Genomic DNA, 25,713 nt, shown 5'->3' on the forward strand with positions numbered 1-25,713 from the left:
TAATATAATATACAAAACTTATACACATCACTTTAAATGTTAGGCTACCAATTAAGTTTAAAGTGATGTTTAACCAAGTTGATTTGGCTTTTAATTAACGAATTTTGGTCCTTGTAAGCTATAGTTTTTTTTCTCATACCACAAGAAATTATTTTTTTTTGTTTCAGATGAAAATACAATTTTGTACACCCAAAAATCAGATTTTTTTTTTTTTATGTTTTTCTTTTCTTAAATACTCTGATTTTTATACATATGTAATATAATAAGAAAAATAAGAAATATACCATTTTCATACAAAAGTAAAAGTGGGAGTCACAATATGCTTACCAAAAGTGGGTTCGATTCCTGGTTTTGTTATTTTTAAATAAAATGTGGTATGATGGTCGAGACCTCGTCCATTCTCTCTTTCCTAAGCGTTAGTTTGAGCGTGGCGGGGAATCGCCATAATCGATGATTGTACCACCGGTGCAGTGGGCTAGTGGTTTAAGTGCAGGAGTTGGATTCTTGTGCTCCCTAGTTCGATTCCTGGTGGGAGGGATGCTTTACGCCATGTCATAAGGTATTAGCAAAGGCTGGTCCCGGGCCATGGGGAGATTAAGACCCAGGCCCGAACTCCTCCTAGTTAAAACAAAAAAAAAAAAAAAAAATGCTTACCAAAAGTGGTCATATGAAATCTAGACTTCATCCAAAACACGGAATAAAAGAGATTCGCCTACTTTTGTTTGTTGCAGCTATACCATTCTTGTTGCTGCTAATAGTTTGTAATCTTTAAAACTGGCTTCTAATGATAAGATAATTTGTATATTGTGTAGTATATGGGATTCTAGGTTATGAAGAAGAAAAGATGTCATTAAATGTAAGACGAATCACAACACCATAAGTGTTGGACACATTTGTCCCAAGTTAGATTTTGAGCATGTTTCTCCAAGATTTAGTGCAATAATTGAAGAACTGGACAGAATAAGAAACGAAAAGACTCGTGGAGGGGTAAACTGGTAAGATGCAAATTCGAAATTGAAGAGTGGCCTATCAAAATTCAAGAGGTGGTGAGCTTTTTTTTATCTTATTCTAGACCATGGACAGGTCTAATTAAAAGCTCCATATAAATTTATAAAATAGACATAATAAAATCTAAAATAGAAAAAGAAAGAAACATCGCTTTCATTTTTATGAAGTTTTCATTATATATTTATATTCTGATTTATTTATATTTTCTCGATTCCAAAAACAAAATCTATATGTAGAGATTTGCCACACTCAAAATTCCACTTTGGACTTTGTGCAGTAAAGTGTGTTTAGATACGAGAGTTAGGCGAAATCTTTAGGGTCTTGCTCGAACTAGTTGATGATATTTGTTTAGATTTTCTGTTTGACCATATAGTATCTGAATTGTTTTTTAAAGACAAATCATATAACTCGTATGACGGGGACCTAATAATCTGAGTTTGGTGTTGAAATATCTATCACCCGACTAAATTCTTGACGGCCATTATTATACTTAGATTTTGGGATACGATTTTCATATTTGGCATGTACATTTCACCAGTTCATGAATCATGAGTGAAAATGTTACACATATTCATTAAGAGAAGAAATTGTTAAATGGATTACCAAAAGTAAATGAATGTAATCATGCTGTCTAAATATTGTAACTTTATATCTTAAATTTTATATATTCGGTTTTGAAAGCTCGACATAGGTGAAATTGTTTTTAAGAGAAACATCATTATTTATATCCGTATCAAAATGGTAGCAATTACTAATATCTAGTGATATTATAGGTATATTTTTTGTTTGTTTTAATAATATATATTATTACATATATCATAGAGTGACACGAAAGAAAACAATAGCATATAAACCAGTAAATTACATATTTTTGTTGTAATAACACTATTTTATTCATTTGTTTGTTAGCTACATGACTACATCATAATAACAAAAAGTAGTTAGTAATATTTTAGGTCTCTATATGATTTTTTATCCTATGTACATCTTTATACGTTTTAGTAAATAAATATTATACACAAAAGAGCAGAGTCATATTTCTTGTATAAACAACATGTACTATATGTGAAAGTTTACTAGGTAAATGTAGTATCTGAAGTTGTAAAGCGTAAATCACACTTACTCTTTCTCCAAGTTGGGTTTGTTGACTATTTCCTTCCAATCAAAAGAGATATATAATGGGAGAGACTCTAAACCACATGTTTACTTTTAATAATTATAGGACAAACTGAAACAACAAATAAAGAAAAAGGAGTTCAAGTTTTATTCTAAAAATTCTAATCTTGAAGATAAGATAATGAAACAGACCACTTGTCTCTCTGCATTGCTATAGCTCTCATAATTTAACGAAGAAGGACACTTCATCTTTTTTAAGCTTTTTGTATTAACATGATAATTGTTTGGGGGTTACAAAAAAAAAATCGAGACAACCCAATGTTTAAACGACACGTTTAACGCTTTGATCATGTCATTAAATGAGACATAGATTAGATATGTCTTGTACTATTCTCAAAAAAAAAAAAACAAGTAAACTAAAATATTTTAAAAACATTGTGTTCTATTTTTGGAGGCATTATTCAATAACCAATGTTAATAAAACATAAATGTAATTTAATATAATAGATATTCATGTATAAATTAGAAAAAAGCATATCATCCAAAGATTATGAAGCCCACCCACCCAAAAAAAAAATAACATGATGATCATAGTGTAAATATATATAAATGTTTTAATTTTTCAAAATTATTAAACCTATATTAACGACCACCTTAGAAACCTATCCAGATACTTTTTAGATTTTGGAAGATTTTGTTGGATGACATATTATTAGTTTAGAAGCAGTTTTATATAATATCTAAAATAGTTTATTAATTACTATTTTTTCAATTAGGTAAATAAATAAATTTTCTTTAATTTTCTCTTATCTTGTTGGCTCTTTACAGTTGTACAGAGAGATTTAAACACATTTTAAGCACAGTGCAATTTTAATAAGCACAGAGAAGAATCTAACCAAGTTCTTTTTTTTTTAGATATAAATAGTGGTAAGGCTTCACTTTTTTTTTCTTTCTCTCTCCCACACTAAACTTGAACCAGAGAGAGAGAAGACACCCTTAATAAATTAAAAAGAAACAGAGGATTTCACATTCTGTGTTTTGTTTGATTTTTTAGATTATAATTTTGTTTTTGTTTTTGTTTTGGTTCTTCGTTTGACAATGTCGGGAAACAAAGAAGAAGAGGATCCTCGTATCAACGGAATCAAAACTAAGATCCGTGTCGTTCCAGATTTTCCCAAGAAAGGTAACTTTTTTTTCTTCCCTTTTCTTACTTCTTTTGGAATTGTTTTATATCGAAGTGTGCTCTGTTTTCGTCGCATGGCAAGTATTGTTTTGTCTTGAGAAACTAGTTTTCACCAAGAAAAATGCAGGTGTTTCATAGTCTGACAATAATATCTGATTAAAAGCTTTTTTTTATGACAGTTATGTACACAATTTTCTTGGTCTTAAATCTGTCTTGATTTTGCTATGAAGTTCTTCTAATTTGACCATTTACATATTTTCTTAAGGATTCTTGTTTTTTTTTTCTTTTTTTTTTTTGTTAAACAAAAAACAAGAATTGTTACATAGAGAAAAAAAGTAGAAAGGGTAGTAACATGAGAAGATTGCAGGGATAATGTTTCAAGACATAACAACAGTGTTGTTGGATCCGAAAGCTTTCAAAGACACGATTGATCTGTTTGTGGAGAGGTACAGAGACAAGAACATCTCAGTGGTTGCAGGTATGAAGTTCATATTTTTCTCTTTGAAAATACATATTTTTTTTAATTATTTTTGACAGTGTATTTTTTATGGAATTACTATCCCAAAACATTCGACCTATTTGAGTGAACTGGATTATTTTATTGTTTTCAAGATTTTCCGGTGAAAAAAGTGGGTAGGTCATGATTTTAGTGACTTTTCTAGTTTCTTATTTTTTTTTTTTAATATTGGAACAAAACCCATTTAATTTCTTTTTTTTCTTTCATATTTTAATGTTTTTTTGAACCGTAAATAGTTGAATTGTTGTGGTAATTTGTGGAGTCTTTCTTTTTTTAAAGTCAAATGCTAATTAGTGGAATCTTAAAGATATAATTCCGAAATCTTTATTTAGATGGAGAACATTAGAAATTAGGAATATTTCAAATAGGTTGCTCAACTTGGTTATTCAGTTTACCAAAAAAAAAACTTGGTTATTCATCCAAACTTGGTTGTTCTATGTGGTGTTCATTTTTTGTTTATAGTTGTGTTTGCATTTATATGAGATTATTAAAAAGATCTGTTGTTTTAATTGGATTTATGAATGAATAAATAAATGTGTAGAAATTAATTTGATATATGCTATATCAGAATTTGAAGTTCATATGGAGATACATACTCACGTACGTACACAAATTGTAGAAAAAGAATCTATTCGATACAAATTTTGGTTGAGACAAGACTTTCTCTTATCTCTGAATCTAATCTTTCTGTGTGATTTGAGTGATTGAATGAGATTGATTGCCTGGATCATTCTTCCTTCTGAATCATATAAGAAAAAAGTGTTATTTTTTATATATATATTCTTCTACTTTTTAAAAAGCTTATAATTGTTGATCTTACTTATGTTAAAAGTGTTTGTCTGTGTGTGTATGTGGTGGGTGTTGTTTGGATAGATGGGTAGTTGAGTGATGGATGTAACCTTTTTAAAAGAGTTGGCCCCAAAAAAAACTTGATTTGGGTTTTCTTTCTTTTTCTATCATCATTGTTTTGGCCAATTCTCTTCTTCCCACTTTTTCTGTATGTCTCTCTTCTTCTATGTAATGAAGTACAAAAACTTTGTAACTTTATTACTGTTGCAGTATGATGAGGTACATCATTTCCCTTTTACTTTTTTATTATAAATCAGTATACTTTTTCAGTTGCCTTTTCAAATCAATAGAATCTTGCATAGACAGATTTAAAAGAAAGAAATCATCAAAAGGATACAAACTCGTTTGATATATACCAAACTTTATATTAATGTGTAAACATCTGATTTACGAGCTTCTATATTTATAAAATGAATGTCACAAAACTCGTGTTTAAGGAAGTCTTTATATGTGCATGGCACATGGTACATAAGAAAATTTATGTATTTGATGATTCATTTTCTTATATATACGTAGAATACTAGTATTTAATTATTAAGCCCATACAATACATATCTATACTACTACATGTAGCACTGAATCGTATCTTTTGTGTTAGTGCTCTAGAATCTGTCTATTGGGTTTGTTGTTGGGACAGAGAGTCATTCTTTAGCTTTTCTTCAATGCCAATGTTCTTAGCTGGACTCTTTGTAATAATAACAACATACATAATTGTGTTTATGCAAAGAATGATTAAAGTATTGTGATTATCGCTACTTAACCATGTTTGCTATGATTTCAGGAATAGAGGCTCGCGGTTTCATATTCGGTCCACCAATTGCGTTAGCCATTGGAGCAAAGTTCGTTCCCCTTCGCAAACCCAAGAAACTGCCTGGTTCTTAAAACTTTGCATACCTTTCAAATAATTTAATTTTGAAGTAGCTAGTATTACCATTATATATATGCCTAACGAATTGTTTATGGGTTACATGACATAAAATGTAACTAGGTGAAACGATATTTGAGGAATACGAGCTAGAGTATGGGAATGACAGGCTAGAGATGCACATAGGAGCCGTGGAGGCTGGAGACCGAGCTTTGGTTGTTGATGATCTAATTGCGACTGGTGGTACTCTCTGTGCCGCCATTAACTTGCTCGGTAACTTTCCCAAAGCTATATGAAAATTCATTCGAGTTGAACCTAACCGATTTGCAAGATACTCATTACTCTTTTGTGAATTGTTTTTGGGGACCATATTTAGAGAGGGTTGGAGCAGAAGTGGTGGAATGTGCATGTGTGATAGAGTTACCGGAATTAAAGGTTTTTTGTCGTGAAAATTTAATACATTATATTCGAAACACAATAAATTGAGATCTTTTTATATTGGTGTGGCATTTAATATTTTTGAGGTGGGGAATTTATTTATTTTTGCAGGGAAGGCAGAGACTCAAGGGGAAGCCATTGTGCATGCTTGTGGAGTACCGATGATATGATTTTTAGCTGAGTTATTTGGATGATCGAACTTTATGGGGTTAATTAATTTGGTTACCGGAAAATTCGGATTGTTGCAGTCGCAGACTTATTATTATTGGGATTATACAGTATTTTAATTTAAAATCTGGCGGATTAGCTGGAACAAATAATTCTAATTTCTTTGCTGTTAAAAAAGTACTAGTACACTATAGTTACCCGTAAATACTAATTAACACAATTATCGTTTTTGGAGTAACTTCAAACATAGCCGGTAAGAGCAATGTGAATGCGTAGATATAACACAAATCATTACACTATCATGTTTTATTTACACATACACATCATAACACTATCATGGTTTATGCATTGGAGAGTCTATGGGTTAGTGCACATACGTGCCCACACACACACACATATTTTCAAAATATATAATGAGAAAAAGTGTTTGTATATATTATCAACAAAATATTTGGAAGAGAAAACCGCCAAAACACCCACAAAATATTAACGAGAGTATATTTTTATCATTCAACGATAATTTTTATAAAAAATAATACAGTATTATCTATCTACCCGATATATATGAAGTAAAAAACAGAATTTAGAATACCTTCTCGTATCTAACTTGTATTGTTATGCCAATTTCTACGTATACATGCATCATATGGTTAAGACACATAATTATAAGAGACAAATAAAATATTTTCCTAGGTCAAGAAGACAAGAACTATGATTAGGATCTCCATTGATATTGTAATTATATATCATCATTTCTAGTCTTCCACCAGATTGTCTTTGCCATGATTATGTTTTTCCGATCACATTTTCTGAAGTCAAACTAAAACACATATATCAATCCCCACCAAAAGAGAGAAAGAGAGTAAATTATTGGCCTATGCAATATTTACATACCTAAATGATGCACTACATATTAACAAAGTAAAATCTTCAGACGTACGTGTGTGTTTCACCCTTTGTTTAGAACAATGCAATCATACTCATCTGTCTACATATTTACATAAGTTAATTATGTAAAAACCACTTTATTGTAAAGTATTGTGAAAACATGATTTTTCAATATTCATTTGGATTTATAGGTTTGTTTTTTGAGGTCCATTGAAAAGGTAGATTATGCATGTTTCTCTACTCAAGATAAAAGTGTTTCTTTCCGTAAATTAATATCTACGTTCGTATAAAGACAAAGATTTATGAGTCGGACATGTAGCTTAATTTTTGTTCAACATGTTAGTAGGGATGATTTTTATGGTCGTTATAATCAAATCGCAACACACATCGATCACGTCATAATTGAGAAAGGTCGATACAGTCTGACTTCCCAAACGCTTACAAACGTGGTAATTAAGCTACCACGCCTCAACCCGCAAGAAGAGTTTCATAGGCCACAATATTGGTCTGCATCCCCCCAAGAAAGCTTTAATCACATATATCATCTTTCTATATTTAAGTACCATGACCCTTCAACCAATTCACAACGGTGTTCATAACATGTGTTGTTGATTAGAAACAAAAAATTACAGTGTCTATAAGAAAATATTTATAACGTTTTTTTTTTTATCATATCACAAACTGAAAATGATTAGAAAACAAGGCAACACCGCACGTGTATCAAAGACAAACAACTCGCCGTCACGACCCGCTACTGAGTCCGACCCAAACCCGATTCTATCATCAACCCGACCCGCTATCACCCGACAAATCATCATCGCCTTCCTTCCTCCGCCACTTCCGCCGCTCACGTACGCTTCACCGCTTCCCGAAAACGTACACACAGCCTGACCTTTCCCGCCGGAGAAAATACACGCGCCGCCATTAAACCCATCCGCAACCGGATAAAACCTCATCATCTCGTTGCCGTCAGCCAAACACCGCGCGTCCTCCTCCTCGCACGTGCCTACGTTTAAACCAGCACGTGACTTCACAACCTCTCGGTACTCCTCGAACCGGGTCACAGTCCTCGACCCGTTTTCCACTTTGAATATGATCTCTATCCGACCCGGAAACTCGTTGGAGCTCCAGCTTGACTGGAATATGATCTCCACTACGTTCCTTGACGGGTGGCCATCGGGCAGTTCGGTCAGCGTTTCGGATGCGCGGGCAGATTTGCTCCTTCGGGTTCGGGTTTGCGGGTTAAGAAGCTCTGTTTCGGTTCGACAAGACTTCAAACGCCTTAGGTTCTGGTCTGGTTTCGGGTTTTTCTTACCTAATAATCGTGTATCGATCACGTCTTTGACGCAATGTGAGCTCTTTCGACTACAACCGTAACTCGACGAGATTAGTGGTTTAGTTTTGAAGTTACAGACATCATCGAACGCTTTTGATTTGCATTGCAATGACTTGATCCACCCGTTTGGCATGTTCGTTGTTATCGGTTCCTGATTTTTATCGTCTTGTTGTCTCTTTTTCTCTCTTCATAAGTAAAGTAAAGTTGTAAAACTATGAAGGAACAATACCCGCGAGCGTTTTATTATGATCAGCAATTACGAATTTACCATTTTCTTTATCTACTAGGCTTGGCCCATGTTAACGTGGTGGTGGGTATATATATATATAATCAATAGAAAAATATGTTAATATTTTGGTGGTGACTAAGATCATATAAGTTGATTTTGTGAATGTTCAATTGATTTTTAGATTTGTATGTAGGTTGTGTATACATGCGACTGATTTGAATTTGATGAGAGTTAGGGATTTTATTTATGGTTTCTATAAAAGTTACTGGAGTAGTAGTATTGAAGAAGGGAATTTATGATTAGAAGAGGCCTGCCTGAGTGAGAAGAGAAGGGTTAGGTGAAAAAGCAATTTTTTTTTTTTTTTTTACATTAAATGAGGAAAGCAAATTTGACGTAGTGTTTCCTGTTAACATATCAAGAACTGAATGGTTTTAAGTGTTGTGTCGGATGTTATTTATTGAGATATTGACAAATAATAAATACGAGTCCGAGTCATTTTACTGTAGTGTAACAACAAGGTAAGGGGAATCAGTAGGAGTAGGACCAATTCTAATGTTTTCACTCTAATGTTTTCTGAACATTTACTTCATATTGTATAGTACTTATATAAGTATGGTAAATATGCTTAAATAACAAATTGGGGATATTTATTGCGATAATTTCAACCAACGACAAAGTTATGTTCGATTTTGCAGTTGCTAGCGATAATAATCAATAGTTATGATGTGTTCAGTTTACAGTTTGCTAACGACGATAAAATCGGGTTGGTTGATTCAAAATTTACACTGATGATAAATATACATTTGTCACCAAAATATATCAGTGAACTAACAACTACAAAATAAGAAGATTTAGTCTCTTTTGTCACTACCAAATTAATAACTTAGTGAAACAAACAAAAAATATGTTGCTAGTGTTCTATATAGCTAATTTATGAAACTAATAGTGACTGAATCCCTGTATCTATTATTATCTATATGGGCTTAATAACAAAAGGCCCAATATAAATGTCTCCAGTTTCATGGATATTTTTCTCCTCACAGGAAGCGATGTCGTTTCCTTAGACTCGGTTTCATAATTAAAAAAAAATTTCTAATCTCTTCCGTTATCCTGATAAACGTCGTCGTTTCATATTAGACTCAAATCTCTAACGATAGTTATGTCGCCGGCGATTTTCGTCGGTCCAATCTTAGCGGTGGACGCCGCCGTATCTCGCGCAATTCACACGGCGGCGAAACCATTCCTCCCACCGTTTCTTCTCCTCCTCCTCGAAATCTCAGCTGATTTCAGATTCTCCTTCCCCGTATCACTTTCCCTACTCCTCTCCCCTCCATTACGCTCTTTCCTCGTCCCATTCCTCCTCGGCCTCCTCTTCGATCTAATCTTCGTCGGACTCGTGAAATTAATCTTCCGTCGTGCTCGTCCCGCTTACAATCACCCTTCAATGTCCGCCGCTGTATCAGCTGATCACTATTCCTTTCCCTCAGGCCACGCTTCTCGCGTCTTCTTCGTTGCTGCATCTGTTCACTTCTTCTCAGCTGTTGTAGAAGCTCCCATGGTTGGTCCAACCTACTCTTTTTTAGATGGATGGATCAGAGATCATAACGATGGCGTTGTGAAGGGAGAGGTTGTGGTGGCTGTATGGATCTGGGCAACATTGACTGCGATCTCTAGGATTCTATTAGGGAGACATTACGTTCTCGATGTAGCTGCTGGTGCTTGCTTAGGGATTCTTGAAGCTCTCTTTGCTCTTCGATTTCTGAGATTTGATGAATTGATCTTTGGAAGGTAAGAAAACAAAAAAGTATCCAAAAATGTTGTTGTTGGTTTCAACAAATTGTTATGTAATTGTTGTGAGTTTGAAATTGTTTTGATTACATTTGAGAACAAGAATTGTATTGTTCATGAATCAAAGATTGTTCCTTTTTGTTTCACAGTCGTATGAAATCTTGTGTTATATCATCCTTAATGTGAGTAATGAGAGATCTTATGCACTTGTAATGTTATTGAGCTAGGCCTGCAAAGTGTGAAAGGCTACACCTTTGCCTTTCACATTGATGTTATTGATATCTGAATATGGTTTGAGATCATCTTTGAACCAATGAGCTGTTTGAAACAAATCAACAATGAACTTGTGGATGAATGTAATCTTCTTAGCTTACTTTGTGCAGATGTTACCATGTTCTTTCTATGTAACTTCTCTTTGTTGTTTTTGCTTTCGAGTTATGAAAAGATAAAATTGAGGGAAAAAGCACTGGCATGTGGAATGTTGCTAATGAGAGACCATGACTGATTGATTAGATGTTTTTCGTTACTGTTAAACATGTTATGCTTGCCAATATCTGTGGTTCCTCTGCGTTTTGGGAATATTTACTACCTTGTGAGTTGGTTTCTATTTCTTTGCTCTCTTTCTTAGTGTAGCCAGCATGTTCTGTACTATGTTACAGAGTCTTTCGTTATCGTCAGAAAGAAAACCGTTGCTACATTTCCCAAGAATCATATTATCTCTTTCAACCGATGCCTTCGCCTTGTTGGATATATACTTTTGCAAGCTCAGTCACAGGTTTTCACTCGAATCTCTGCCTCTTCATGTTGCCGTTGGTTTGCTAATCTCATATTTTGTCTTAGGTCGGTGAAAGTTATGCATATGCTAGGCATGGGTTTATAGGGTATCAGTTATAACAGGTAATCTTAGTACATCAAAGGTTCAGTAGTAACTTAGAATGTTTAAGGTTGCAGGAGATGCGTGTGAAATTGGACCCACCCTGCAGTATGTAAGAGGCTGTCCTCTACGATCGTGGAGCAAACTGGGTGGGAGATATTATTTTTTTAAATAGCTATAATTGAAGCTTGAATGAAAGGTCCAAGATTGTTTTTTTCTTGAGTAGCTTTTTCACCTTCTAATTATTCCTCTACTTTTTTAATTTTTTTTTTGTGAAATGTAGAAGATGGGTATGAATGTGATTGATTGACTGTGACATCATAAACTTGCTAAATTATCGCTGACAGAATTTGTTATGTGTCAGCTGTTTCTGCAGCAATTCCTGCAGGAAACTCTGTTGATTAGACTGAGAAAACAGAGCCAAAGCTTAGATGGCAAGGAGGTGTAAAGTCCCGATCTGAAAATTCAGTTGACATGACTCTCTCACGGTAACAATCTCTTTTTCTAAGATTTAACCACCATATTGCTTCTTTGATTGGGTTCTTGATGCTATCCAAATAAACCCGATACCAGAACCAACCGGGTTATGAGTTTGGAGTGAGAGTATGAATGTGTTATGAATTATGGGATTGGTATGTGTTGTTTACCTTGGATTGGTTCCTGTCATCATTTATGAGAGGGTGTGTAATGAATTATGGGATTGGTATGTGTTGTTTTCTTTGGTGTTATGTATGCTGCAAAAGTAGAGGCACACAAAGTAGGATGGTACATCAAGAACAATGCCCACCATTGGAAAACTTTGATTAATGAGTTCACATGGTTCTCTCCTGTAGATAAAACAAGGACATACCTTGTTTCAACCTTAATGATCACTCTTAGTTTTTTTGTGGCTACCAAACAAAACCTCTTTTAATATTTCAGTGTCTCCTCATCAGACCCTACCACCATTTTGAGCACGCGGCGTAGTAGTTTTTTGACCAAAAAAAAGGGAACTGGAACAGCCCCAGTTTTATGATTAGCAAAAGAGAGTGTGATTAGCAAACTGATAAATCAAACACTGTAAAAGATAAAGGAGTGATATTTGAGTTGAGAGGTGGTGATGGAACATTGTAGCAGTGAATCTCCTTTTACATCTGAGAGTGGCAGAGGGTTGAAAGGGGTCTGGTCTGGTCATCTCTTTGTTACCATATTTGAGGTGAATTATTGTTGTACTAGAGTTTCTTATTTCTGCCCTAAATTTTGCAAGTCAAGCACTCCCCCTGTGACTGTGACCTAGCTCAGGTAAAAAAGTGGATCTGAAGCTAGAGAGGTCTGATGCTGTTTCTGAGTTCATCATTATCATGTCCTGCACTAACATCCCAAAAAAAGGAAGAGAAATTTGTTTGAAAAGAAATTTTGATTGAGTACTTTTTATTAGAAATTCTGAAAGAGAAGAGGATATTACCAACAACACACACTCATACACCTATAAGAAATAACTTTCTTCTTATGTTTCTTTTGGGGCTTTGTTTCATATTCTTTTGTGAAAGTTGAATTTTTTTTACTTCTAATTTGTGACATTATAATTGCAGGTTAGGAGGAGGTTTAACAGCAGGAATTGGATTCAAATATTGGTATTTTTGGTATTAAAAAAAAACTGAAATTTCTTTTTTTTTGGGGGTTCATTGTGGGTTGTCCTCCACTTTCTAGTTTTCTATGGCACTCGTGTTCTCATAAACTGTGTATATTTGTTAAATAATAAGAAAATATAGAGATAAAACTTATAAAGGACCACTGAGAGAGAGATTGGATTTTACAATATAGCAAAGGGAACCTGAAGCACAGAAAAAGAAAAAGGTCAGATGTGATGACAGACATATATTACACTTCTCTTTTAACTTTAATCTATGTTTCATATCTTTACCAAATTATTCATTTTATAACAGAAGAAAAAAAAATGGATGCAATCTTGACCGGATAAAAACTACAATTACACCAAATTCTCTTCTAACAATCTTTTCATCTATAATTAGTTGTGACTTGTGAATGAAGATGAATCTTACAACAAGAGAGTGGTTGATTATTTGGGGAATTGGAAAATGTAGTAATTCAATTTTGGGATCCAAAAGCATATTCTTCAATTGTATATAGTTTCATACATAATTGAATATTTGGAAAATGTAACGTATTTCTTAAGAAAAGTGCTCTGGAGAACTTTTAAAGGGTTATTGTTTTTTTAAATGTTAAACCATTATTTGTAAGAAAATTGGAAACTACAAAACAGTATCTTTATTCATTGCTCAGTTTTATTTCCTTCTTCAAAGCCACGCAAGTGGCACAAATCCGTACATAAACATTTAATATGAGAATCTTTTTTTCTCTCCTAACATTTTACATAGTAAAAATAAATAAAAAACTGTGTATACTATTCTTGATTTGGATTAATGCTGGAAAAAAATTAATAATAAAGACTGTGTATATACTATTCTTGATTTTTGTTATCTCCTTCAACAATATCGAGAAGGCAATCTTTTTATTTAGAGGTAAACACCATTTTCACTAGTTTGGTAGTCGTCAAAAAAATCTACGACCATCTTCTGAAAGTCCAACAATAGTTCACAAAATGCTTCCAACTCGGAAAATGAAATATGAATGAAGAAGTGTATTATATTATACACTCCAAACCACATATATATAGTAAGAGAAAAATGGAATTGCAAATAAAAATATAAGAGCTGATTGGGATATAAGTATATAACCATCTTACATCCACATGTGACAAACTAAATATATTTCTTTAATTTTGTTATGTTTTTTTTTTTTTTTGATATAAGCTAATACTATACTACTTATTTATTTTATAAAATAAACATATCACAACGGGTCGGTTACAATAATAAATGGTGCAATCAAGCAAAAGTTAGAATGTTCTATCGGTTAGACTCACTTGCACTAACTATTTAATCTAAAGTTGGTTAATAAAAAAGGCAAAAGTCTAGCTACAACCATAATCAATTAACTCTATAACAAAGGAGAGAACACACAATCGAAAACGGCAGTTAGCTATTTTGGTTATCAAGAAAAATTCCAAGTTGAATGTTTTAGTAGTTAGTTTGATAGACTCAAAGTTTCTATGTTAACTATATACACGATTAAAGTTATAAAGCTGTAAGATATTGAAAAACATGTAGATGCAGATGGAGTCGTCCTTTATCAGGTGTAAATTGAGTTATTATCTCAATAACGTTTTGAATATATGAATATATCTGTCTGTGTAGTCGATATATACTAAACTTAGTACTACACTTAATTCAATATAAATAGCAAAAGACTGATAATTTTTTTTTTCTTTTTTGTTTTATCTTGATAATTCTCAAATGTAATTGTACATAATGCTGTTATACATATGTACGTAATACAGATATAAAATTTAAAAACGAACGTAAAGAACTTGTGAATGAAAAATTAAGCAAAATATCACGTGAAGCCTTTGCGAGTTGTTAAAAGAAAAGAAAAACAGAAATGATCCCAGCTGCTTCGTATCTTCTTAACTATCTTACTATTTTAAGATATATACATTCTCAAGTTTATAATTTATGAGATTATTATAATACATCTTGGAAGTTGTAACACTGACGAGAATACGATAGTAGAACTCATAAAGTGATTACAAAAGAATGAATAATAATTCATTGCAAAAATAAGCTATTCACAGCTTGGTGGTTATATATTGAACTTGTATTTTTTTAATAAATATAACCGAGTGGGGGTGGATGAGTGTGTAATGTTGAGTACTTATGAAACATGGATTTGATATGCAAGCTTTCTTTGTGTATTCCATTTTCTTCTCTTCTTGACCCACGTTTTTTGCTTATTATTTATCTCAATAATCTCTTTCCTCCCATTGTAATTTTCTTGTAAAATTTTCACATTTTAATTAATAATTACGCTTCATTGGATTCCTTTATTTTAATTTTCAAATTCAAGATCTATGACACTTTAGTCATTCGATGTCTTGCTTTGGACGTCATTTACATCATACAAGATATTTCATGCAATTATTATATTAGCTTAGGTTTTACACACACCAAAAAATTTCTAGTGTGTGGCAGAATCCAAGGGCCAAAAACGGTTTCAGGCACTCTTCTCCATGCAACCTTAAAACTGCATGGAGTTTTCAAAAAATCGGATTTCACCTACCAGACCTAATTAAAAAAGGCAATATCCAATGGATCTTTCGATACACAAGAAATACCCAGCGGTCCCTGCCTTCCCTCCAGTCTGAAAGTCCCGTTTTCCTTCCCCCCAATCTATGCTCCGACGAACCACTACTCCTGCCAGACTGATACTCCCCCAAGCGCTGGTATGGTTCATCGTACTCCCTCTTAGTTTTTGTATTTGTAACCCTGTCTACTATTTGTAACCCTGTTCAACTCTTCGAAAAATCTCACCCCTGAGTGAGTAACCCTTAAACCCTAACCTGTTTAAATTTGTCTTGATCTTATCCCCCTGTAAGCCATGAATAACAAAATCCCTCAGTACCTAAAAGGCAAATCTGTTGCTAGTGGCTATTCCCCTCCACCCTGTAAAAGAATCAGAGCCCCACAGCTAGACACGAGTAGCCTCATTGAAGATAATGCTCTTACCCTCATAGGAAGACTGACAAACCCCTCGGTTCAAAGACTTTGGTCTCTCTTTCCTTTTCTCTCGAACCGTTGGAACCTGAAAGGTAAAGCTATAGGGTCAGATCTTGGAAAAGGTTGTTTTCAGTTCAGATTTGACTTTGAAGAAGATCTACAAAAGGTATTGGATAACAGACCCTATCACTTTGACCAGTGGATGGTCATTCTCCAAAAGTGGGAACCAATCATCTCCGAGACTTTTCCTTCTATGATTCCCTTCTGGGTGGAGATCCAAGGTCTCCCTAAACATTTTTGGCATCCTGCGATGGTAACCACTATTGGTGAGGAACTTGGCGAAATCCAAGAAATAGAAATAACCAACATGACAGCCAGGATGAAGGTCCTCATTGACGGTCTACAACCACTAGTCAAAGAAACCATCATTGAGTTCCCGGAAGGGGGTGAAGCAAGAATCCAACTATCGTACAAAAACCTCAAATCCCACTGTCTATATTGCAACCGTTTAACACACGAAAAGAAAAATTGTCCTGGCTATATCGCAGAAAAGGAAAGACAAGAAAGGAGCTTAACAGCTCCAGTTGCGATACCTGAAGTGCGAAGAAACTATTATACACCGAGTGATAATTTCCGTGCTCCCTCTACAAAGGAGAACATATCTGAGAATCGTGGTTTCTCGAGTGCTGCCCCCTTTGACCACAAGAAAACACTCAGCCCGACGAGAAGTAGGAGATCCTCCCAAACATCTCCTAGTGACTACCATTATGGTCACAGGAAACAGGGTGAAAGCTATTCCAGACGATCCTTCTCTTCAAAAGACCATGCTATGGGAAGCAGGAACCCGAGAGAAAGAATACCATCAAACTCTACCTACTCTTCAAGAGACAGATATGCCATAGTCAATGGAAACCGCCCAAAGGATAACTATCAATGGAGAGAGGTTTCTACACCTAGAAATAATCACATACCTGAGGCGTCTGAGAACTCAAGAACACGACGACCACCCTTGGAAAGAACCATGTCAACCACTGAAGTCACACCACCACCCCCTCCTCCAATCCCTACTACAGATGAGGTCCTGGGCGAGCTCAGAGACGTAACAGTGCAGTATATTAGCTGTGCATATCCAGTAGAGAGTGCAGCCAGGAAATGTAGAGTGATCCAAGGGGAAGCTAGGGGTCTAACGGCTGAAACAGCCTCAAAAATCATCGAAGCAGCTCAGCTGGCTAATCATCTCACTCTGGACCCCCCCACCTCAAACCAAGAAACCCCACTGGAACTGGAAAAAGATTTGCCTCCCCACCCTTCGCTGAAGGCTCCGGAGGCTAACTCTGGGAAAAAGAGAAGAGGTCGACCTCCCCTGCATAAACCACAGAACAAAAGCCCTTTACGTCTCTCAGGTGCGAAGTCCAGTAAACGAAACAAATGTAATATACAGAACTCACCAAAACGAAGAGGGACAAAATCTTCAGCAAAGGAGACAACCTTCCCTAAGGCTCTTAGTGACTTACCCTCATCAAGCAATGCTGCACCAAAAGGGACCCTAATTCCAGCTATGGTCAGGAAAAGGGTGGATTTTCACAATCCACCTGCTCCTCTTCCTTAAAGATCTTTAGCTGGAACTGCTGTGGGTTGGGGAACCCCATAACAGTCCAGCGCTTAAAGGAGATGTCCTCCAACATCTCCCCTGAAGTCATGTTCCTCATGGAAACAAAGAACCCTGATGAGATAGTGATCAAGTCACTAAAGAGTCTGAATTATCCGAATCATTACCTGGTATCCCCCCATAGCCCTGGTGGAGGTGGTCTAACGTTACTCTGGAAGAAGGAAGTAGAACTTTCAATCATCTCAAGCTGCCAAAACTTCATTGATACACAAATCAAAGCAGAAGGAAAAACTTTCTTCGCTACCTTCCTATATGGAGAACCTGAAAGGACAAAAAGGAAGATGATATGGGAAAAACTAACGGAGATTGGTATAAGCAGAGAAGAACCTTGGTATCTGACTGGAGATTTTAATGATATTATTGATACCTTAGAAAAGCAAGGAGGCCTAACTAGACACGAAGGAACTTTCACTGATATCAGAAGTTTCATGTCAACTTGCGACTTATTCGACCTTCGACACTCTGGTAACTTTCTGTCCTGGAGAGGCAAAAGAAATGATCATTTGGTACACTATCGTTTGGATAGGGCAATGTCCAACAGTTTATGGGCAGAAACGTACCCCTTTAGCCGATGTGAGTATATGAAGTTTGAAGGTTCAGATCACAAGCCCCTCCTCACTCATTTGGATCTCTCAAAGAAAAAGAAGAAGGGTATTTTTAGATACGATAGACGCCTTAAAGAGAATGAGGAAGTAACATCAATAGTTAAAAGAGCTTGGACCTTTGATGAGAGTGAGGATGTGGAGGAAAGGATCACCCGGTGTCGTGGGGAGATCATTGCTTGGACAAGAGCAAAACACCTAAGCAGTAAAGCGCAAATAGAACAACCCAAACATCAGCTCGACGAAGCAATGACAAGTCAGAACCATGATCAAACAGTCATATCTTCCATAAACAACAAGCTGTTGAAAGCCTACAAGGAGGAAGAAGATTTCTAGAGACAGCGAAGTCGACAACTCTGGCTGGCCCTGGGAGATAAAAACACGGGTTATTTTCACGCCATCACAATAGGACGAACAGTCCAAAACAAATTTTCTGTAATTGAGGATCCAGAGGGCAAACCCATTTATGAAGAAGAAGGCATCCTCAAGGTCATCTCTGAGTATTTCTCGGAGCTATTTTCTTCCCAATAGAGGGAACGTTTGGAGTTAATTAAGGAAGCAATCGTTCCCTGCATCACAGATGAGATTAATCAGAAACTGATAGCAACTCCTTCTCCTGAGGAGATTAAGAAAGCATGTTTCTCCATTCACGCAGATAAGGCACCGGGCCCCGATGGCTTCTCAGCTAGTTTCTTTCAGTCAAATTGGGAAACAGTGGGTCCGAATATATTTATTGAAGTACAAGCTTTCTTCTCCTCAGCCAACCTGCACCAAAGCATCAATGCAACACATGTGCGATTGATACCAAAAATCCAGAGTCCCCAAAAAATGGTTGATTACAGACCTATTGCGCTGTGTACTGTGTTTTACAAGATCATTTCCAAGCTTCTTTCTCGACGCCTCCAACCTGTTCTTCAAGAAGTAGTTTCCGAGAATCAATCAGCCTTCGTCCCCAAGAGAGCAATCACTGACAATGTACTCATCACTCACGAAACACTGCATTACCTTAAAACATCAAAAGCCAAGAAATGTTGCTACATGGCGGTTAAAACTGATATGAGTAAAGCATATGACAGGATAGAATGAGACTTTATTAAAGGAGTTTTAGAGAGGATGGGTTTTCATGAAAAGTGGGTACAATGGATAATGCAATGCATCACCACCGTTACTTACTCTTTCCTGCTGAATGGGGCAGCTCAAGGATCGGTGACCCCTTAGAGAGGCATCCGCCAGGGTGACCCTCTGTCTCCGTATATCTTCATACTCTGCAGTGAGGTGCTCTCTGGTCTCTGTACAAGAGCACAGGGTGATGGTAGTCTCCTGGGAATAAGAGTGGCTAAGAATAGCCCTAGAGTGAATCACCTTTTGTTCGCAGATGATACAATGTTCTTCTGCAGATCGGATAGACAGAGCTTTGAAACACTCCTAAACATCCTCAAGAGATATGAAGCTGCATCCGGACAAAAGATAAACAAAATCAAATCAGCAATCACTTTCTCATCCAAAATCGCAGAATTTATAAAGAAGGAGGCTCAACAAATCCTTGGAATCCAGAGAGTAGGAGGGTTGGGAAAATATTTAGGCCTACCTGAGATGTTTGGCAAGAAGAAAAAAGATATGTTTAATCAAATTATCGACAGAATCCGTCAACGCTCACTGAGCTATTCCTCACGGTTTCTTTCCCCAGCAGGAAAAACTGTGATGCTCAAGTCAGTTCTCTCAGCTATGCCTACCTACACGATGTCCTGTTTTCAAATCCCAGTTTCACTGTGTAAGAGAATCCAATCTGCCCTCACTCGCTTTTGGTGGGACTCATCAATAGAGAAAAAGAGCATGTCATGGATTGCGTGGTCAAAAATGACAAACTCTAAAAGAGATGGAGGTCTGGGTTTCCGGGACATTACCAGTTTCAACGTTGCGCTTCTAGCCAAGATAGGCTGGAGAATTCTTAAGAAATTTGTGTCTGCTTGCTAGAGTCTTATTGGGAAAATACTGCCCAGACTCCTCATTTCTAGACAGCTCAGTACCTAATTCTGCTTCACACGGATGGCGAGGCATCTGTGCGGGCAGAGATTTACTGAAGACTCAGCTGGGTAAGATAATTGGCTCAGGGACTGATACTATGGTCTGGTCAGACCCATGGATATCTCTCTCCTCACCATTAACACCTATGGGACCACCTACAGAACACACACAGAATTTGAAAGTCTCAGAGCTCATTTGCCCGATCTCCAAAGAGTGGAATTCAGAAAAGATACGCCAAGTATTACCTCTCTATGAGAACGATACGCCCTAGTGTGTTGGGAGCTGAGGATTCCTTGGCCTGGCTTCCCACTAGAGATGGAGAATATAGTGCAAAATCTGGGTACCACGAAGCCTACAAGATGACAAACCATTGTAAACCTGTTAATCAAACCCAAGGCGACTTCAACTGGCAGAAAAACATCTGGAACATTGACTGTTCGCCCAAGATCAAGTTTTTCCTGTGGAAAGTAATGAGGAATGCCATACCGGTGGGTGCAAATCTACAGGCAAGAGGTATAAATCCGACAGCGGTGTGTCCACATTGCCAGGAGGCTGAGTCGTGTCTTCACCTACTTTTCCACTGCCCTTTTGCACAACAAGTTTGGGAGCAAGCACCCTTTAAGACCACGCTGATGACAGAGCAAATCACAGATATCCGAACAGGTATAGAACTTTTGAATAAAGTTACCTGCCTACCGCCTATTGGAATCGGGAAAGGTTCTCTCTTCCCCTGGATTCTATGGACACTATGGACCTGCAGAAACAAGAGGATATTTGATCAGAAACAGGCAACTCCGATGGAGGTCTTAGGTCAAGCTATCGTATCGGCCAAAGAATGGATCTCGGCTCAGAAACCAATCTAAAAGGTGGTTAGCAAACCTACCAGACCAGATCCAACCTTCGATACAAGTACAATAAGGTGTTTTTCGGATGCAGCCTGGCGTGAAGAGTCAAGAGTTGCGGGATTAGGATGGGTTTTCTCCAAACAACTCCCCAGATCCGACATCTCAAGCCGATCAGTGGCTTACAACGTCCACTCACCGTTATTCGCAGAGGCCCTCGCCCTCTTCCAGGCCGTTAAATACGCCATCGATCTGGGATACCAAAACCTTTCTTTTACTTCAGATTCGCAGCAGCTAATCAAAGCACTCAATTCGGAGCCCTACTCCAGGGAACTCCACGGGATTCTCCATGATATCCTAGTTTTATCACTCAATTTCAATGTTTGTGAGTTTAGATTTGTTAACAGAGAAATGAACAAAAACGCGGATGAAGTAACTAAATCGGCTTTAATTATCTCAATCGTTGATGTATCAAACGTTATTTAATAAAAAAGCAATTGCTCTTTGACAAAAAAAAAAAAAAAAAGTTTTACACACATCAACAAAAAAAAAACATATTAATATAATATTGAATTATCAACAATCTCCACCAGTTCTTAAAAAATATAAATGAGCAACCAAATATGGACGACGGATTTGAACCTGTAAGTCTAATTACCATGATTTTAAGTTATACCTTCTGTTATTATAATTTTGAAGTAAATAACAATTTATACTGTATTATAATATGATCAGTACGTAAAAAATTAGCAGTTTCTCATATATATAACTAGCAAAAGTAACATTATAGCATATATATTTCATTCTTTCGTAAGTGATGGTTAATTGAAAACCTTTTGTTGTCAAAAACTAACATGTTCACATTGATTTGTACACAAAATATCTTCAAGCCACTAAATTTTCATTCAGATTTTTTTTTATATAGTTGAAAATTATCGAAACAATAGTAGTATATTTTTATCACAAATTATAGATATTGTTAGGTCTAATGTTTTTGAGTGTGTTAGTCGTAATATTTTATTTTTATAAAACTTTTTATATTTTTTTTCTCAAAAAATTACAAATTTAAGATGATATTTACGCATTTTAAGATGGGGTCCTAATTCTTATAGATCACCTTTTTCTGATAAAAGGTTTTATTTTCCATCATTGCTTGGCAATTAGATGGAAGCAGTATGGTTGGACATTTAGTCAAATGCCTTTTTGGACAATTATTGAAAGCAATAATAATATCTATTAGACATTTATCTTCTATTGTAAAGTTGGATAGTACTTAATTAAAAATATCTTAACCTTCACATCATGAAAAGTTAAGAGGAGATAATGCGGTTTGGAAGTTTTATTTGTCTTTAACTCTATTTTTAGTAGTTTTTGCTAGTTCGAAGAATATTAATATTCTCTTTCTTAACATCGTTTGGACCTTTTAACCTATGCTCATATTATTATAGTGCATGAACAACATCTTGCATTGTGATGATAAAGATTATTGTATTAACATTAAGATTGAAAGACACGTCAATTTTCCCACCAAAATATATAAATAAATAAAATTATATGACTATATGTATCACAAAGAGAGGCTAATTCAATCAAATTATAGCGTTTTGTTAGCAATATGCACATGGGAACATATATATGTGGATCCCTACATTAAATCGAGTCCATCACTTTCCATGGAAAAGCACCTCTCACAAAAGCAAGCTTCTCAATTATTTAATTTTGACGCTGATTCCTATTCATATTTGCTTATAAAAAGGTCTGAAGCATTACAAATTACTTAAATCAATTTGGAAATCCGATGTTTTTTTCATATAATATAGAACTCTAACTTAATTCCTGCAAAAATCGTATAACTGTTCATGTAATTTCTGAAGATTAGTCTTTATTCCATCATGTAACGTAACTGAAACCATCAGTTTAGTTACTAAAATGTAAAACTCTACATTCATTGGATCATCCGTTTAATTTAACCGACAAAGTCCAATATTTCTAAGATGCTTGATAAAGATAGAGATGAAAATGACATGAAACGGTTTAAAAGTCTATTTTATTGGGATATTTGTAGACTAAAGTCACTAAACATTATCTTACGTATTAACCATCTATTTTAAGAAACTCTCTCAAATTAGATATGATAAGAACTTTATATATTAATAGTATCACCAATGACAAATGGGTTACTAGTTAATTAATTATTAGTTGGTGCTATATATGTATACGAATAATACACAAACGATACAGAGTCTTATCAATATGCAACTGATCAAACACAAAATATCACATTTTTTTAAAAAAAGGTTAAAGATATCATCCATAGATTCTTTTAGTTCTTACCGTTTGCTAAAAACTAATACGAATTTATAAAACAAAATTAAAACTACACAAATTCATTATTGCACTGGCCCCTGGGTTAACAACTTAACATAAACGTGTAGTACAAGATTGATCATTAAATTTGTTATAGTTTTAGATTCACTCTATTAATCCATATAGATTAGCACCGTAACAACGGATCCATATGTATAGTTTATACTTTTAGTCGAGTTCTCCTAACTCAATAGTTAAATAGATTAGACATGTGACTGAGACTAACTATCTTAATAATTTAATAAAGAGTGGACAAACTATTTGGGAACAAGACCACATATATGGGACATATGGCTGTTTGTTATGTTATCTAAAGATAATACTGGTCACAGACACAAAGACACGAAGATTTACCATTATTATTTATAATTTTTTGGTAGTTAGTGGTTTCGAATTGATCCCATCTTGGTTTCGTTTTAGGATGACAATTCGTTCCCTGTTTTGATTTTTATTTATTTATTTTGGTAAATAATCGTGTATATATAATTATGAGTTTCGTTATTCATCAGTACTTCTGTTTCTGTAGATCACTAATATTGAGGGAAAATGCCCGGAACCTTCAGAACGAGATTAGCCGAGAAGGGCATTTTACATGCATAATATTTGGAGTAGCCTTATAATCTAAGTGTTAAGAGAAAACATGTTGCGGAAGTTGCTGGAAAAGGTTTTATATGGTAAACATTTAAGAAAAACCTACCTACTGTAAGCGTATGACGTTGACAAAGATCGTTTACGGGTAAGTGAGAAGAACCTTCATGGCATTACGTTTGGGATGGACATTAAATGTATGTGAAAAAACTTTGCTTGCTAGCTAATGGGAAGGACTTTAAACGTTAGACATTTGGAAAAATTATTCTGTTATAGATTTATGGGGGGAAAATTTCCGTGGAAAGCATCTGAAAAAAATATTTTTATGGATAGACCTAAATCACAAAAAAAAAGAAGAAAAAGTGTCAACGGATCATGATAAACAAATGTTGTGTTTTTCGTTAATACCTTTTTAATGTTTATGAAAACTATATATATATATATATATAATTTTGGGATGGGAATACCGAGGAATAAATCTTTTAATGTGAAATATATACAAGTTATTCTTTTCAAAAAAAATATATACAAATTATTTATAGAGTTATTTAGAGAACTTGCGAAGTTACATAATTATTTTGCAAAAACCTTAAATGTGAAGTTATTTTGCCAAAAAGAAGTTATTTATAAAGTTACCATCCACAATTCTTCAATACATAAGTAATGTTGTTTATCCACGCGTTGATATATGGTTATGCACTGAAGCATAATGTATGCTGACAAGCATTGAATTCATTATTTCGAAACGGCAATGACAATTATCTCGGATAATAATTTCAAGCATTGAATTGCTTTTGATAAATGATTTTTTTTCTGGTAGATGATTGTGATTTGTGACAATGAACCATTTTATTTTTAGCTTGTGTGTGTGTTTTTTTTTTAAGTATATATATAAAGTGTATTGGGTAACGGGTTGGTGCTTGGCGGGGGAGTCAGTATACCAAGAAAAAAGAATAAAACTAGTGTTTAAGTACTATGATTTGAACACTGATTCTTATAATGCGTTATGCAGGCGTCGGTTAACAAAAACGAATTATCATGACGACTGATAGACACGGGTAAGATTAAAAAGCTAAGTCACAAGAAACAAGAAAGCGTGGGGAGTGGAACGCCGAGCCTCACAGAATTGCATAGACCCGAGTGTACGTCTAAATATAGACTTCTTTAGTTATTACATTTCTAGTTTCACACCAGAATCCAGAACCAAAGTACTAAACAGAAACAATAATCAATTATATATTTGTAATAAGATTTAATTATATTAAGAAATTTTATGTTTTTAATATAAGTTTTGGTATATAATATTAATGTTAATAATTATTGTTTAAACGACAATAATGAAAATTTTCATCAAAAAGGTTATTTAAGATACTATATATGTGTGTGTGTGTGTGTAAGAAATTTTTTTAATAATACCAAAACAATTTTAAAAAAAAAAAATATTTTCTGAATGTTGTATAGGATAATATTATATGACAAGGGTATCTTAATACTATATAGTATATAGTAGCTGCAAGGGTAAAGTGAAAGTAAAAAAAAAAAGAACTCTGACCCGTGTGAGACAGTGGAACAACAGGCCAGTACCGGGTCCTCCACGCCACGCTGGTTCTCTGCCTCAAACATCCCACGGTCCATGCTATATTTGTAATAAATGAGAATAATAAAACATTATGCTTTTGTACATCTGACATCAAATTTATAATTATACACTGTCTTATTGTAAACTTGACTCCACAGCTTTTATT

General features: G+C 35.0%; 3 protein-coding genes and 1 pseudogene across 14 annotated transcripts; 2 read left to right on the forward strand and 2 right to left on the reverse strand.

The window, feature by feature from the left end:
* Positions 1–2,674: 2,674 nt before the first annotated feature.
* On the forward strand, positions 2,675–6,441 carry LOC104718059 (adenine phosphoribosyltransferase 3). Its single transcript, XM_010435719.3, has 6 exons — positions 2,675–3,307; positions 3,675–3,785; positions 5,455–5,547; positions 5,662–5,811; positions 5,915–5,973; positions 6,088–6,441. The coding sequence occupies exons 1-6, from the start codon at positions 3,223–3,225 to the stop codon at positions 6,139–6,141; spliced, it is 552 nt and encodes a 183-aa protein (XP_010434021.1). The 5' UTR covers positions 2,675–3,222; the 3' UTR covers positions 6,142–6,441.
* A 1,181-nt stretch (positions 6,442–7,622) lies between these two features.
* On the reverse strand, positions 7,623–8,639 carry LOC104718060 (uncharacterized). The gene has a single exon (XM_010435720.3). It carries the CDS (start codon positions 8,499–8,501, stop codon positions 7,707–7,709), a length of 795 nt encoding a protein of 264 aa, XP_010434022.1. The 5' UTR covers positions 8,502–8,639; the 3' UTR covers positions 7,623–7,706.
* A 997-nt stretch (positions 8,640–9,636) lies between these two features.
* Positions 9,637–13,026, forward strand: LOC104718063 (putative lipid phosphate phosphatase beta). 12 transcript variants are annotated; one of them, XR_015569237.1, is made up of 5 exons: positions 9,650–10,385; positions 11,045–11,160; positions 11,337–11,458; positions 11,624–11,747; positions 12,831–13,026. XR_015569237.1 is itself a non-coding variant. In XM_087470643.1 (4 exons), exons 1-3 carry the CDS (start codon positions 9,757–9,759, stop codon positions 11,231–11,233), a joined length of 753 nt encoding a protein of 250 aa, XP_087326769.1. In that variant the 5' UTR covers positions 9,650–9,756; the 3' UTR covers positions 11,234–11,282; positions 11,624–11,696. The 12 variants fall into 12 exon arrangements, 8 of the variants coding, with proteins under 8 accessions (XP_087326764.1, XP_087326769.1, XP_087326765.1 ...); XR_015569238.1 differs by lacking the exon at positions 11,337–11,458 and having other exon boundaries at positions 11,014–11,160; XR_015569240.1 differs by having other exon boundaries at positions 11,226–11,747.
* Positions 13,027–15,741: 2,715 nt separating this feature from the next.
* LOC109126966 (uncharacterized) lies at positions 15,742–17,087 on the reverse strand (annotated as a pseudogene).
* Between the last annotated feature and the right edge of the window lie 8,626 nt (positions 17,088–25,713).

Source organism: Camelina sativa, chromosome 10 (assembly GCF_030686135.1).
Source record: "Camelina sativa cultivar CO46 ecotype springtype chromosome 10, ASM3068613v1".
NCBI classification, from domain to species: Eukaryota; Viridiplantae; Streptophyta; class Magnoliopsida; order Brassicales; family Brassicaceae; genus Camelina; species Camelina sativa.